Raw genomic sequence first — 14,530 nt, forward strand, 5'->3', positions numbered from 1 at the left:
AAAAGAATAAACAAACAAAAACCATACCCGCTGGTGCCATAGCCACAAGGTTGTCTGTCAGCTCCCCTCTTTCTGCTGCAGTCTGGAGAACACCTTTGAGGTCTCCTTTCCAAAGCATAAGCTGGTGAAATAACTCAGGGTGGCCATTTTCTAAGTGACCTTTTCCTGTTTGAAAGAGAGATAAAGTTTGGAAGGTGTTTCAGAAACATCTGTCACTGACTTGTAGAAAAACAAAGGCAAGACAGAAGAGAAAGTGAGCTCCTAAAATATGCAGTCACTCTCTGATGGGTTTGTCACCTACCAGAGTGATTACAATGGGACCTGAAGCCCACTCGGTCACTGTGCACTCACTCACCTTCACTTGCACTCAGAGTGAATGCCGTATGTTTAGGATTCTATGATGATGCAAGGGACATATCAACATGTAAGTCAGGGAGCTCAAAACCTAGTTAGTTGACATGTAAAACTAACCATTATATAATATCAGAGGATTGTAGCTGTAAAAAAGGTGCACACAAAATTTAAGTATACAGATGGATGAGATTATGCTGACTGGATTTGCCTCACCTTCAATATCAATCATTCTGTACAGGGTAGCCCTGTCTGTGAAAAGCCCCAGATGAAATCTTTCCTCAAGATCAGCAGACACATCTTCATTCAGCTCTGTTAATTTAAAAAGGCAAAAAAAAATCAGATGAAGTCATTACATAGGTTACAGTTTTCTGTCCAATAACGTCTGAATATATGTCTGGAACACCCACTTCAGACACTGAGAGAATCAGAGCTCTAACAGAGACTCCTGCAGTTATGAAGGGAGCAATACACAAAAACACTTAAAATGTTAAAAGTGAACCCGATCAGCACGTATTTAAGTGCTGTAAAAAACAAGCAAAGGGCCAGGTGTGGTGGCTCAAGCCTATAATCTCAGCACTTTGGGAGGCCAAGGCAGGCGGATCACCTGAGACTGGGAGTTCAAGACCAGCCTGACAAACATGGAGAAACCCTGTCCTTACTAAGAATACAAAATTAGCTGGGCATGGTGGCGCATGCCTGTAATCCCAGCTACTCTGGAGGCTGAGGCAGGAGAATCATTTGAACCTGGGAGGCGGAGTTTGTAGTGAGCCAAGATTGTGCCATTGCATTCCAGCCTGGGCAACAATAGCCAAACTTTGTCTCATAAAAAAAAAAAAGAAAAAATAAAAGGCCAGGCAAGGTGGTTCATGCCTGTAATCCCAGCACTTTGGGAGGCCGAGGTGGGCGGATCATGAGATCAATAGATTGAGACCATCCTGGCCAACATAGTGAAAGCCTGCCTCTACTAAAATACAAAAATTAGCTGGGAGTGGTGGAGCGCGCCTGTAGTCCCAGCTACTCAGGAGGCTGAGGCAGGAGAATTGCTTGAAGCTGGGAAGCAGAGGTTGCAGTGAGCCAAGATCACACCACCGCACTCCAGCCTGGTGCCTGGCGAAAGAGCAAGACTCTGTCTCAAAAAAAAAAGCAAAATGAAATTAATAAGTAAATGAAAGTCCTTAGTATTCACTGGGACTTACTACAAGAGGATTCAATATTCATCCTTTGCTTTAAAAATAAAGTCAACTGAGAAAGTAAGGAAAATAACGTGAAACTATAAGGTTAACTATGTAAGTTATAGGAAGTCATCACAAAGCTCCAAAGAGAAGTCTATGTATACAATAAAAGCATAAAACATCTCCAGCAAGACACAAGAAACTGATAATAGTCTGATCATGTAATACAGACAAAACAGTACAAAATTAAAAGGAAATAAAGAAATGGAAGCCCAGGATAGTGACTACCCTTGTTAGGGTGAGGGGAGACAGTAAGTGGGAGGGAGGATGGTCCTTCCATTCCCGGGGAGGAGAGACAGGACTGGGAGGGAGATTTACTTTGAAAAAAATTTTAAAAAATTGGCCCAGGCTGGCCTTGAAGTGATCCTTCTGCTTCAGCCCCTTGAACATCTGGGATAACAGGCACTGTGCCTGGTGAGATTTACTTTCTTTTTATACTGTTTCAATTTCATTTTATTGTGTGCATCCCTTTTCCACATGTCAACTTCAAATTAAAAAAATAAAGTTGCTCAAATATCAAGAGTGGGAATTAAATGAAGATATTAAGAAACAAAAATAAGAAAACCCTTCAAAACAAAACTTCTAAAGCAAAAGTTTCCATCAAAAGTTTTTTTTAAGGAACTGCCATATTATGTGTGTGTGTGTATATATATCTATATATAGTATATATATTCTTATGTATATTTCCAATAAGGAAAAAAAATTTTTCTCCACAAGGATATTGTACAACAGGGAAAAATAGTTGAAGGAATTTATTCGTGCTGAGATATTTAAGCCAACATACCAATTCTGGCACACAGATGGCTGGGAGCAACTAGATTTAGAATGAAAGCAGAATACTACATCTCAAAGGCATGGCAGTACTGATAGTGGGTCACAATGGGGACTTTGGCAGCAGGGTGTTGGGGTGCAGGGATGTGGAGGGAAGGGAAGGCTGGAAAAGAACATACAAATACAGAAAACAATTTTAGACATTTCTCTGGGCATTCATTCAATAAATAAGTAAACATCTCTTATATGCCAGTCCCAGAAGACTATGGACGGGCCAAGGAAGTACATTTTTGTACCTTTGGAGTGCTTTGCCATTGCTAATACCAAACAGTCCTGATGAAGCTCCTCTTTGGATCTGTGGTCCAGGCTTGTACTCAGGGGAAGCATGGAACGAGCTTTTCTCTTCTTGACTAAGGTTTCTGAAATGTAATGAAAGTACACACTATCTGAAGGAGAGCTGATCAGAAACATAAAACGGGAATGCCTATTGTGTGAATGTAACCTACTGGCAGGATGCCACGGGCACAGAAAGTTCCCCCTCCTAATAAAGAAGCTTCCAAAATAAATTTGCTGGGGACATTGTTCACAATATACACAAAAATGCTCTTGCTAACATTATTAACAACTGCAAAACATTTCATCAAGTGCTAAAAAAATTCAAGGGTGTGACCCAAAATGGAAGGCCGGGTGCAGTGGCTCATGCCTATAATCCCAGCACTTTGGGAGGCTGAGGTGGGCGGATCACTTGAAGCCAGGAGTTCGAGACCAGCCTGGCCAACATGGTGAAACGCCATCTCTACTAAAAATACAAAAATTAGCTGGGAATGGTGGTGGGCACCTGTAATCCCAGCTACTCAGGAGGCCGAGGCAGGAGGTGGAGTTTGTAGTGAGCCAAGAGCATACCACTGCACTCCAGCCTGGGCGAAGGGAGTAAAAAGCCCGTCTTAAAAGAAAAGAAAAAAGAAACATAATCAGAAAACCTACAAATACTGTAAACCTAAAAAAAGAAACAAGAAACCACACTGCTTTTTGACAGTAGCATGTAACATTTAGGCTGCTTTAACAAAATACTGTATTTTAATTACTAGATACCAACCTGGCTTCTCTTTAGGTGATTCCTTTTTCAGTAAAATGACTTTGTTATTAATGGTGACTTTTGACTTTTCAAAGCTTGAGGAAATTGGAGTGCAGATAACTGGTTCCCTAGAAACTACATCATGGGGGAAAAAAGAAAAAAATGTTGAGGATAAAAAAAATACAGAATTTCAGTTTTTAAAAATTTAGAGCCATTCCAAGCTCAGCAATGCAATCAATTCATCTATTACCAAAACTTTTGAGATAATACACATTAGAAAGGAAGTAGGGGTAGTTTTCCCTTCCCCACCTCACAAACTAGGTGTTTTCAGGAATCTGTGAGTCTATTACTTTGTTTTTTTTTTGTTGTTGTTTTTTGAAATAAAGTCTTACTCTGTTGCCCAGGTTGGAATTCAGTGGTGCAATCTTGGCTCACTGCAACTTTTGCCTCCCAGGTTCAAGCAATTCTCCTGCCTCAGCCTCCCCAGTAGCTGGCGAAAACCACCACGCCCAGCTAATTTGTATTTTTAGTAGAGACGAGGTTTCGCCACCTTGGCCAGGGTGGTTGGTCTCAAACTCCTGACCTCAAGTGATCCATCCGCCTCAGCCTCCCAAAGTACTGGGATTACAGGCATGAGTCACCTTACCCGGCTTACTTTGAACTTTTTTTTTTTGGTTAGCGATAAGGTATAACTCTGTTGCTCAGGCTGAAGTGCAGTGGTGTGAACACAGTCACTGAGGCCTTAATCTCCTGAGCTCAGGTGATTCTCCCCTCCTCAGCCTCCCAGAGTGGCTAGGACTATAGGCACAAGCCATTATGCTTGGTAATTTTTATATTTTTTTGTGGAGGTGGGGGTTCCCTATGTTGCCTAGGCTAGTCTCAAGCTCCTGGGCTGAAGCAAGTCTCCTTACTTGGCCTCCCACAGTGCTGGGATTACAGGCATGAACCACCATGCCCGCCTTACTCTGAACTTTGACTAAGGAAAAAGCTTCTAACCCTCCACAACTTTATACCATAAGCCAAGAAGTTTCTACACTTTGCTCAAGCGACAAAGCACTTTTTACATTTTCAGGTCATAAAGTACTAATTGCATATTTAATTATACTAACAAAGAGTAACTTTATAATAATAAAGAATATTAGATGTATGCAATATAGTGTCACAATCCTGAGCACAGGAACTTTTTAAAAACCACTTGTTGATCCATGTTTTGTATAGCCATTTTGTGAAAGAAAGGCTCTTTAAAAAAAAAAAAAAAAAAAAAAAGCCGGGTGTGGTGGCTCATGCCTGTAATCCCAGCACTCTGGGAAGCCGAGGCAGGCGGCTGGGACTAGAGGTATGTGCCACTGTGCCCAACTAGAAAAAGCATTCCGATGGGCCAAAATAATAAACCTATTAGGCTTTTTGCTCTTTATTTACCCCAACTATGTGTCTAACAGCAATCCCTTGGGATAGAGAGCAACTGGGATGCCTTGTATCATATATACTAGACATTTTAATTCTGTCACATCAATATATTCTGTTTTAGAATTAAGCATGAGTCATTGCTTCTACTTATACTGTTTGCTATTTAATCATTTATTTTAACAGGGACCAGGTATTTAAGGTAAATGTACAAAATTTTAAAAGTGCCAAAATTTTTATCTAATAACAGTTTTTTTGGTCTTTAAACTAGAAATAGATTATCATAAATTAGTGATGGAACGCTGTTTTGTGAGAAATCTGAGAACCACCACTATAGCTTACCTCACCAGAAAAACCTAGTAAGCACTTACACATTTTTTTCTGTGAGAAGACAGAAAGCCAGGTATAAACTCCAGGTAAGAGGAGTGAGAGCTTGCAAGTTCCCACAGTGGTGGTAGCTTCTAGGTCAGACATTGTAAGATACAGTGGTTTCTTTCAATAAATGTGGCTAATGATGTCATACTATTAAAACTTTTCTCATGTAATTTCCTATGTACACAACTATCTCAGCTTCACTTTGTCCCACGGTTTTACCTTGCCCAAGTTGAATAAGAAGTTTCCTCTATAGAAGTTTACTATTTCCAACCCAAACATCCACTAGAACCCCTTTAAAACTTCAAAGATGTTTATTTTAGAGACTTGAATAAAGCTTGAAAAAAAATAAAATGGGAAGGTCTGAGATAGCAAAGTTTCAAACTGAGTAAGGACCTAGCTTAGTTTCCTAGACATGAGATCCTAGTGATACACAGGGTTCTGCCACGTACCCGCTGGAGCCAGGCCACAGGGTAATTCTGGCTCCCGTGCTTCCTCCTCCCCTTCTTGGTCTGACACACCATTCTCAACAGGTCCCGAGTTCTCCTTCATGCTTTCTTCTTCATTCCCATCTATCGATTCCAGCTTTACAAGAGTTCTCAAGGTGGGCTTTTTCTTCTTTTTGGGCTTTGGCTTAGGTTGAGAGAGTCGTTTTTTCTCTAATTCGATACTTTTTTTGCCTACAGGAATCAAAATAAAGAAGGAAAGACTAAAATGTACATTCCTGGTTAAAAGCACTCTAAAGGTAAACTCCAATACCTCACTACTCTTTAATAGCATTTTTACCCTTTCCCTTCATTCCCAATGAACTTTTAGAGTTATATTATCATAATATTAACCAAACTCTTTTGAGATTTCATTAAATCATAAACATTATGCCCAATGGCACCCAAATACTTCAGTGTGTATCTTATGAACAAGGATATGCTCTAATATCACCACAGTACAACTATGGAAATCAGGAAATTAACATAATACATTACTGTCATCTACTCCGTACACTCTACTTAAGTTCTGCCAATTTTACCCAGATGTCGTTTATAGCGAAAGGAATCAATTCAGGATCACACAGTACACTTGGTTGTCATGGCTTTCTGCTTCCCTTCAGCCTGGAACAGTTAGTTTTTTTTTTTTTTTTGAGACAGAGTTTCACTCTTGTTACACAGGCTGGAGTGCAATGGCGCGATCTTGGCTCACCGCAACCTCCGCCTCCTGGGTTCAGGCAATTCTGGAACAGTTACTTGCATGGTTTTTCTTTGACTTTCATAATTTGGAACTTTGGAAGATTACAGGACAGTTATTTTGTCCAATTTCCCTCAATTTAGGTCTGCCAGACATTTTTCACTACCAGATTTAGGGTACGCATCTTTAGCTGGAATGCACATTAGTGCTGCTATGTTCATCCAGGGCAATCTATGAGGTAGCAGCTTATTTTTATTTGTCCCATTTGGTTTACTTTGACCACTTGATTAAGGGAGTGTCTTACAGGTTAGTCCCTAAAAGGGTATTTCTCCTGTTTAACTACTAAGTATTTGCATCTACTAGCTTTAGTATTCACTGATGTTTCTTGATTAAAAACTGTTACCATGATGACTGCCAAATGGTGAATTTTTTTCTTTTGAGACAGGTTCTTGCTCTGTTGCCTAGGCTGGAGTGCAGTGGCAGAATCTCAGCTCACTGCAGCCTTACCTGACCTCCCAGGCTTATGCAATCCTCCTGCCTCGGTCTTCCGAATAGCTGGGACTACAAGTGTGCAACACCATGCCTGGGTAATTTTTGTATTTTTTTTTTTTTTTTTTTTTTTGCAGATATGGGGTTTTGTCATGTTGGTCAGGCTGGTCTCAAACTCCTGAGCTCAAGTGATCAGCTTGCCTCCCAAAGTGCTAGGATTACAGGCATGAGCTACTGTGCCTGGCCCAAAGTGTGAACTTCCAATTCCAACATTTCACTCTACATTCATTAGTTGGCATTATACCACAGGGAAGAGCTTGTGTTTCTCTCCATTTATTTAGGCACTCATTTATTTATTATATCAGTCTGGACTCATTAATTCCTCCAATACTGTTATATTTACTTTTTAAAGGTTTTTACATTAACATTTTAAGGTTTTTATCCTTTGCTTATTTTAAAATCATCTTTGAGATGTAATATAAAATATATCTACCTTTTTTTTTTTTTTTTTTTCTGAGACGGAGTTTCGCCCTTGTTACCCAGGCTGGAGTGCAATGGCGCGATCTTGGCTCACTGCAACCTCCGCCTCCTGGGTTCAAGCAATTCTCCTGCCTCAGCCTCCCGAGTAGCTGGGACCACAGGCGTGCACCACCATGTCCAGCTAATTTTTGTATTTTTTAGTAGAGACGAGGTTTCACCTTGTTGACCAGGATGGTCTCGATCTCTTGACCTAGTGATCTACCCGCCTTGGCCTCCCAAAGTGCTGGGATTATAGGTGTGAGCCATCGCGCCCAGCCCCATACCCACTTTTTAATACTTTGATGAGTTGTGACAGATGTATGCAGTCATATAACCTACCCACCACCACAATTACTTTTGCACCAATCTAATATTTCCATCAAACCTCTTTGTGGTAAGATATACCTCCTGCTTGAGCCCTAGTAATCACTAATCTGCTCTTATTGTGGTTTAGTTTTGCCTACTGAAGAATTTCACATACTCTGGGCGCAGTGGCTAATGCCTGTAATCCCAGCACTTTGGGAGGCCAAGGCAGGCAGATCACCTGAGGCTGGGAGTTCAATACCAGCCTGGCCAACATGGTAATCTCTATCTCTACTAAAAACACAAAAAATTAGTTGGGCATGAGGCATACATCAGTAGTCACAGCTACTTAGGAAGCCAAGGAAGGAGAATTACTTGAACCTGGGCGGCAGAGGTTGCATTGAGCCAAGAGTGTGCCACTGCTCTCCAGCCTGGGTGAGAGTGAGACTCTGTCTGAAAAAAAAAACAAAAAACAAAAAACAAAAGAATTTCACATCAACAGAATTATACAGTATGTAGTCTCTTGTGCCTGGCTGCTTCTGCTTGGCATAATGTTTTATCGAGATTCATCCATTTCGTTCTTTATTAGCTGTTATCTTCTTTTTATTGCTAGGTAGAAGTCTACTGTAGGGATACACCACAATTAATTCATTTATCTGATGACAGACATTTGGACTGTTACCAGTTTTTAGTGATCAAACATAAAGCTACTATGAGCATTCTTTTACAAGTCTTTACGTGGACATATCATTTCATTTCTTTGGGTGTGAATTTCTAGTTGTTTAATATATTCTTTTATTTAAAATTAAAAAAAATTTTATTTCACAGAAACAGTGTCTCCCTATATTGCCCAGGCTAGTCCTGATCTCCTGGGCTTAAGCCATCTTCCTGCCTCAGTATCCCAAAGTGTTGAGATTATAGGAGTAAGCCACCATGTTTGGCCAATTTTTCCTATTTACTTTTATTTTGTAATTTTTGGTACAGATGAGATCTCGCTGTTTGTCAGGCTGGTCTCAAACTCCTGGCCTCAAATGATTCTCTAGCCTTGGCCTCCCAAAGTGCTGGGATTATAGACATGAGCCATGTGTCCAGCAGTTGCTTAATATATTTTGTCTAGTTTTCTGGTTGCTTATGGCATGTCTGATACCAATAAATCTTTCTTAGCTAGAAATGGAATTTTCCTCTTATTTCTTTTCAACTACTGTCTCAGATTTGGTCAGTGGGAACCTCTTCAAGCTGTCTCTTTTGTCCTTTTGACATGTCTCCTTAAGTCTTTGAGTACTGCCTTTTTCTCTAGCATAAGAACATTTCAGTTTCAGTTTGTGTTTTTCCTGTCCCAGCCTGGAACCAGCCATTTCTCCAAGAAGCCATGGACACTTTTAATGGAGAATGACATTTAGAAACCATGATCTGGGCTGGGCACAGTGGCTCATGCCTGTAATCCCAGCACTTTGGGAGGCTGGTGGGTAGATCACTTGAGGCTAGGGGTTTGAGACCAGCTTGGCCAACATGTCGAGATTCTATCTCTACTAAAAATACAAAAAAATTAGCCGGGCATGGTGGTGTGCACCTGTAGTCCCAGCTACTAGGGAGGCTGAGGCACAAGAATCGGTTTAACCCAGGAAGCGGAGGCTGCAGTGGATCAAAATTGTGCCACTGCACTCCAGTCTGGGCAACAGAGCAAGACTCTGTCTAAAAAAAGAAACCAAGATCTGAGTGCTAGGTATGCTCTTTCCTATTGTAGGTGGTGCTGTCTCAAGCCCTCGTGGCTGCCTTCTTGCTTAGGCTCGGACCCATGCCATACTGACACTAATGTCCTGCACAAATGTATTCCTTGCTCAATCCTGATGAACTCAATTATTAAAAGAGGGAGAAAAATAATTAGATAAGCCCTAGGTTCTGACTGACCTTGAGGAGGCCGGGAATGATCTTGCATGGAAGTGAGCCACTTGTACACACAAAAGTCATCTGCCCCTGAATAGATGCAGTCTGGATCCAAAGGAGACCACGCCACACAAAGCAGTCGACCTCGATGTCCTCGGAAATTACACAGGGGTTCTTCCCGGAGAGTATCCCACACCTAAACCCAAAAGTACAACCGAATAGACATTTTCTGGATATTCTATTGTTTGGGGGTATGTTTTCTAATTAAAAAATCTGTGGCTTCTTATTTCCTCATGTGATTTGGAGTTTTCTCTTAGAAGCTCAATTTCAGGAGAGTCCTATTTCCTGTGGGAGGCTTCTGTGCTCTGAGATGTACAGGCATTCCTATGGCGATGATTTTGAATGAGCTTCTACTGGTGTCCTATGGATTTCACTGTCTCAAACCTACACTGTATGTTAACTTTTGGGCTTGAGATTCTGGTATTATGAAGAAAATAGCCCATAACTAGTCCGGAAATTACAGTTCTAATTTCTCTTAGGTTATTCTGTTGTCTCCAATTCCTTGAGCAATTGGCCAATTTCCTTTCTATTTCTTGAATTATTCTGAACTCAGTTTCACAGAAGGCAGCAATTTGCGGCTCCTAGCTTTGCGCAGTTAGCTCAGTTACAACTCAACACTGAGAGACAGAAATATCACAGATGTTAGGCCTCCAGCTCCTAATGTCTATTCTAGTTCTGATATCCAGAAGTCCTCTCTCATAGATCTGGCTTGGCATTTCATCTTTATTTTTTTAGAACTTGGAGGTTTCTAACTTACCAATTTATTATTAAAAATGTTGTGATTTTTAGCCACCATTTCAGTGTCTGAACAGAAGAGGTACTTTGTACATCATGTTAGTCCACCATACTGATAGTGAATCAGAAAGAAATCTGTCAAAATGTTAGAGTTAGCTAGTTCCTACTGATACTTTTCCCTTCATCTAAGAAAAAAAAAAAAAAACCCAATCCAGTCTTAGCCTGCTAAAGGCCCAGCTATGTGGAATGAAACTAAAATGCCTCTTAGAGCCCAGAATATCTCCTTCTGTAGATGATGATAATGGGGGAGGGAAAATCTGTTCACAACTAGGGGAAAAGAAGAAAGAGTTTGTTAGAGAATATAGTGAAGGACCCACAGGGACAAGGACACAATAGTACCTGGGCTGTACCATCATAGGAAGCAGATACCAGCCTTCCATCATGATGTGGGCTCCACGCCACACTTGTAATCTTGGCTGTATGCCCTGAGAGAGTCCGGTAGGGCTCTGTAATGGTCACTGGAGACTCAGGGCTGCGCTCTAAAAGGCAAGGGAAATATGTCACTGCTAACAGTAACAAAAAACAAAACAAGCAAAAAGCATAACCAGGAAGGCATGCACATGGCAAGAATCAAGATTTTGCCATACACTTTCAAGGCGATTTTTTTTTTTTTGAGACAAAGTTTCCCTCTTGTTGCCCAGGCTGGAGTGCAACGGCACAATCTCAGCTCACTGCAGACTCCGCTTCCTGGGTTCAAACGTTTCTCCTGCCTCAGCCTCCTGAGTCTAGGTGATTTTTAGCAGGCAACACTGTTAGTTACTAAGAGTGTGGGCACATCCATAGTACTTAGCATATAAAAGATTACCACAAGACGTGTTAGCTCTCATTATCACTTACAGGATATTCTAGCTATAATGTATAATCTGAATATAGAAATGAGAAAATACCAGACAAATGCAAAATGAGAAAGCATCTACAAAATGAGTGCCTATCTTCCTCAAAAATGTCATGTAAGATTAAAAAAAGGCTGGCTTGGCCAGTCATGTTGGCTCATGCCTGTAATCCCAGAACTTTGGGAGGCTAGGGCAGGCAAATTGCTTGAGTTCAAGAGTTCAAGATCAGCCTGATGAAACCCTGACTCTACAAAAAATACAAAAATTAACCAGAGGTGTTGGCATACACCTATGGTCCCAGCTATGTGGAAGGCTGAGATAGGCAGATTGCTTGAGCCTCGGAGTCAGAGGTTGCAGTGAGCTGAGATCGTGCCACTGCACTCCAGCCTGGGTCACAGAGTGAGACCCTGTCTCAAAAAAAAAAAAAGGAAAAGGAACACACACACACACACACACACACACACACACACACACACACACACAGCCTAGCCAGGCGCGGTGCTGTGCGCCTGTAGTCGCAGCTACTCGGGAGGCTGAGGTGGGAGAATGGCTTAAGCCCAGGAGGAGTTGGAGGCTGTGGTGAGCTATGACTGCACCACGCACCACTGCATTCCAGCCTGGACAACACAGTGAGACCCAGTTTCTAATAAATAAATAAATATATAAATAAATAATTCTTAAAAGGCTGAGAAATTATTATAGATGAAAGGAGACTAAAGAGACATGACAACCAAATGAAAACAGGTCATCCTGCGTTGGAATCTGCACTGGAGAAAAAAAAAAATCACTATTAAGGACATTATTGGATCAACTGACACAACTAGAATATGGGTGTCAGATTATTTTACCTTTTTTTTTTTTAAAAAAAAAAAAAAAGAGATTAGGTCTTACTTTGTGGCTAAGGGTGAAGTACAGTGACACAATTATAGCTAACTGCATGCAGCCTCCAACTCCTGGGCCCAAGGGATCCTCCCACCTCAGCCTGTGAGTAACTGGGCCATCATGTTCAGCTAATTTTTTTTTTTTTTGAGACAGAGTTGTGCTCTTGTTGCCCAGGCTGGAGTGCAGGCTCACTGCAACCTCCACCTCCCAGGTTCAAGCGATTCTCCTGCCTCAGCCTCCTGAGTAGCTAAGATTACAGGCATGTGCCATCACGTCCAGCTAATTTTGTATTTTTAGTAGAGACAGGGTTTCTCCATGTTGGTCAGTCTGATCTCAAGCTCCCGACCTCAGGTGATCCGTCCGCCTTGGCTCCCCAAGTGCTGGGATTACAGACGTGAGCTACCATGCCCGCATGTCCAGCTAATTTTTAAAACTTTTGTAGAGCTGGGGTTTTGCTACATTGCTCAGGATGGTCCTGAACTCCTGGCTTCAAGTGATTTTCTTGCCATGGCCTCCTAAAGTGTTGGGATTACAGGCATGAGCCACCATGCCTAGCCTAAACTATTTGTTTAAATTGACAAATAATAGTTACATATATTTTTGGGGAAAGATTAAACTATCGTATATTAAGTTATACCAACAAACTGATAATGGGTAGGAAAAACTACGTAAACATATGCACACAGAATAAAGCTAATGTGACAACACATTAAAAAACTGTTGAATCTATTAATAGGAAAAAGTATATGAGATTTCTTTGTACAATTCTTGTAACTTTCCTCTAAGTCTCACTTTTTCAAAATAAAGAAGGTAAAAATTAAATGAATGGATTCTGGCAGTTTTCTTCCCTTCTCTATTATTTAGTAGATGTGATGTAAAGTGGATGATTAATTTGGAATCCCAATAATAATCATAAGATCAGAATCAGCTAACATACGTTTATTAGTTAGACACTGTCTATTATTTACCATTTACACGGTCTATTATTTACCAGAAAAATGTATCTATATTTTAATACTTTTTCCATATTGCTTTTAATTCAGGAGAGTCACTACTAGAACCAAAAATATTTTTTCTTGTTACAAATAAGATTCTTAGAAAACTAATGGAAGGGCCAGGTACAATGGCTCACACCTGTAATCCCAGCACTTTAGGAGGCCGAGGTGGGTGAATCACAAGATCAGGAGTTTGAGACCAGCCTGGGCAACATGGTGAAACCTCGTCTCTACTAAAAGTACAAAAATTAGCTGGGCATGGTGGCATGTGCGTGTAATCCTAGCTACTCAGGAGGGTGAGGCAGGAGAACTGCTAGAACCAGGACCCAGGGGCGGAGGTTGCAGAGAGCCGAGACAGCGCCATTGCACTCCAGCCTGGATGACAGGTGAGACTTTGTCTCAAAAAAATAAAAATAAAAAAGTTACTGGAAGTAAATTCTAGAGAAGTGAAGATGTCAACTACTTTCACTATGGCTGAGAGCATGTTTTATAGCACTCTGAAAACAGTTCAGTATCGGATTATAATTTCTTCATATTAGGAAAAAAGTAATCCCACTTCATTCATATTTAAAAATGGCTCTTCTGACCACCTACTATGGTTTTCCCAGGTGCCGAAGGGGCCTCAATGAAATTTAAGATTCCTTATGGAGGCCGGGCGCGGTGGCTCAAGCCTGTAATCCCAGCACTTTGGGAGGCCGAGGCGGGCGGATCACGAGGTCAAGAGATCGAGACCATCCTGGTCAACATGGTGAAACCCCGTCTCTACTAAAAATACAAAAAATTAGCTGGGCATAGTGGCGCGTGCCTGAAATCCTAGCTACTCAGGAGGTTGAGGCAGGAGAATTGCCTGAACCCAGGAGGCGGAGGTTGCGGTGAGCCGAGATCGTGCCATTGCACTCCAGCCTGGGTAACAAGAGCGAAACTCGGTCTCAAAAAAAAAAAAAAAGATTCCTTATGGAATAAATCATACCCATATGGAAGTTAACTCACTAGGCGTGGAATAGCACTTGCTAGAACACATACAGACTCTGCAATTAGATACTCTGAGGTTGAATCTAGGCTCTATCATATATTAGCGACGATACTTGCTTGAATAGCTAAGTTTTCTGGGCCTCAGTTTAATCTTGGGAAAATGAGGATAACAATACCTATCACCCTCACAGGATTTATGAGGATCAGGTGCAATCAAACACAGGAATGAGGTATGTGTCCTGTGTTTGTGTTTAACACTCAAAAACTGCTGGAGGGAGTATTAAATGGCATAATGTTTTTAGAGAGCTGCTTAGCAATAACTATAAAAAAAACTACATCCTTTTACCTAGCAATTCCACTTCTAGAATTTTCTGTATGAAAATTATTCATGTTCATGAAGATATATGT

General features: G+C 41.1%; 1 protein-coding gene across 2 annotated transcripts in view; it reads right to left on the reverse strand.

Moving 5' to 3' along the window:
- GEMIN5 (gem nuclear organelle associated protein 5) overlaps positions 1-14,530 on the reverse strand; it is a 53,562-nt gene that overhangs the window by 18,370 nt on the left and 20,662 nt on the right. For both annotated transcript variants that reach the window (XM_064366554.1, XM_064366553.1), the window contains exons 14-20: positions 10,780-10,919; positions 9,610-9,781; positions 5,661-5,888; positions 3,454-3,567; positions 2,654-2,776; positions 568-663; positions 28-165 (exon numbers count right to left, since the gene is read on the reverse strand). In XM_064366554.1, coding sequence (XP_064222624.1) covers positions 28-165; positions 568-663; positions 2,654-2,776; positions 3,454-3,567; positions 5,661-5,888; positions 9,610-9,781; positions 10,780-10,919 — 1,011 coding nt within the window. The remainder of the gene's footprint in view (positions 1-27; positions 166-567; positions 664-2,653; positions 2,777-3,453; positions 3,568-5,660; positions 5,889-9,609; positions 9,782-10,779; positions 10,920-14,530) is intronic.

The sequence above is a fragment of the Aotus nancymaae genome, unplaced genomic scaffold (genome assembly GCF_030222135.1).
Source record: "Aotus nancymaae isolate 86718 unplaced genomic scaffold, 86718_ANA_hifiasm-v0.15.2.pri h1tg000064l_1, whole genome shotgun sequence".
NCBI classification, from domain to species: Eukaryota; Metazoa; Chordata; class Mammalia; order Primates; family Aotidae; genus Aotus; species Aotus nancymaae.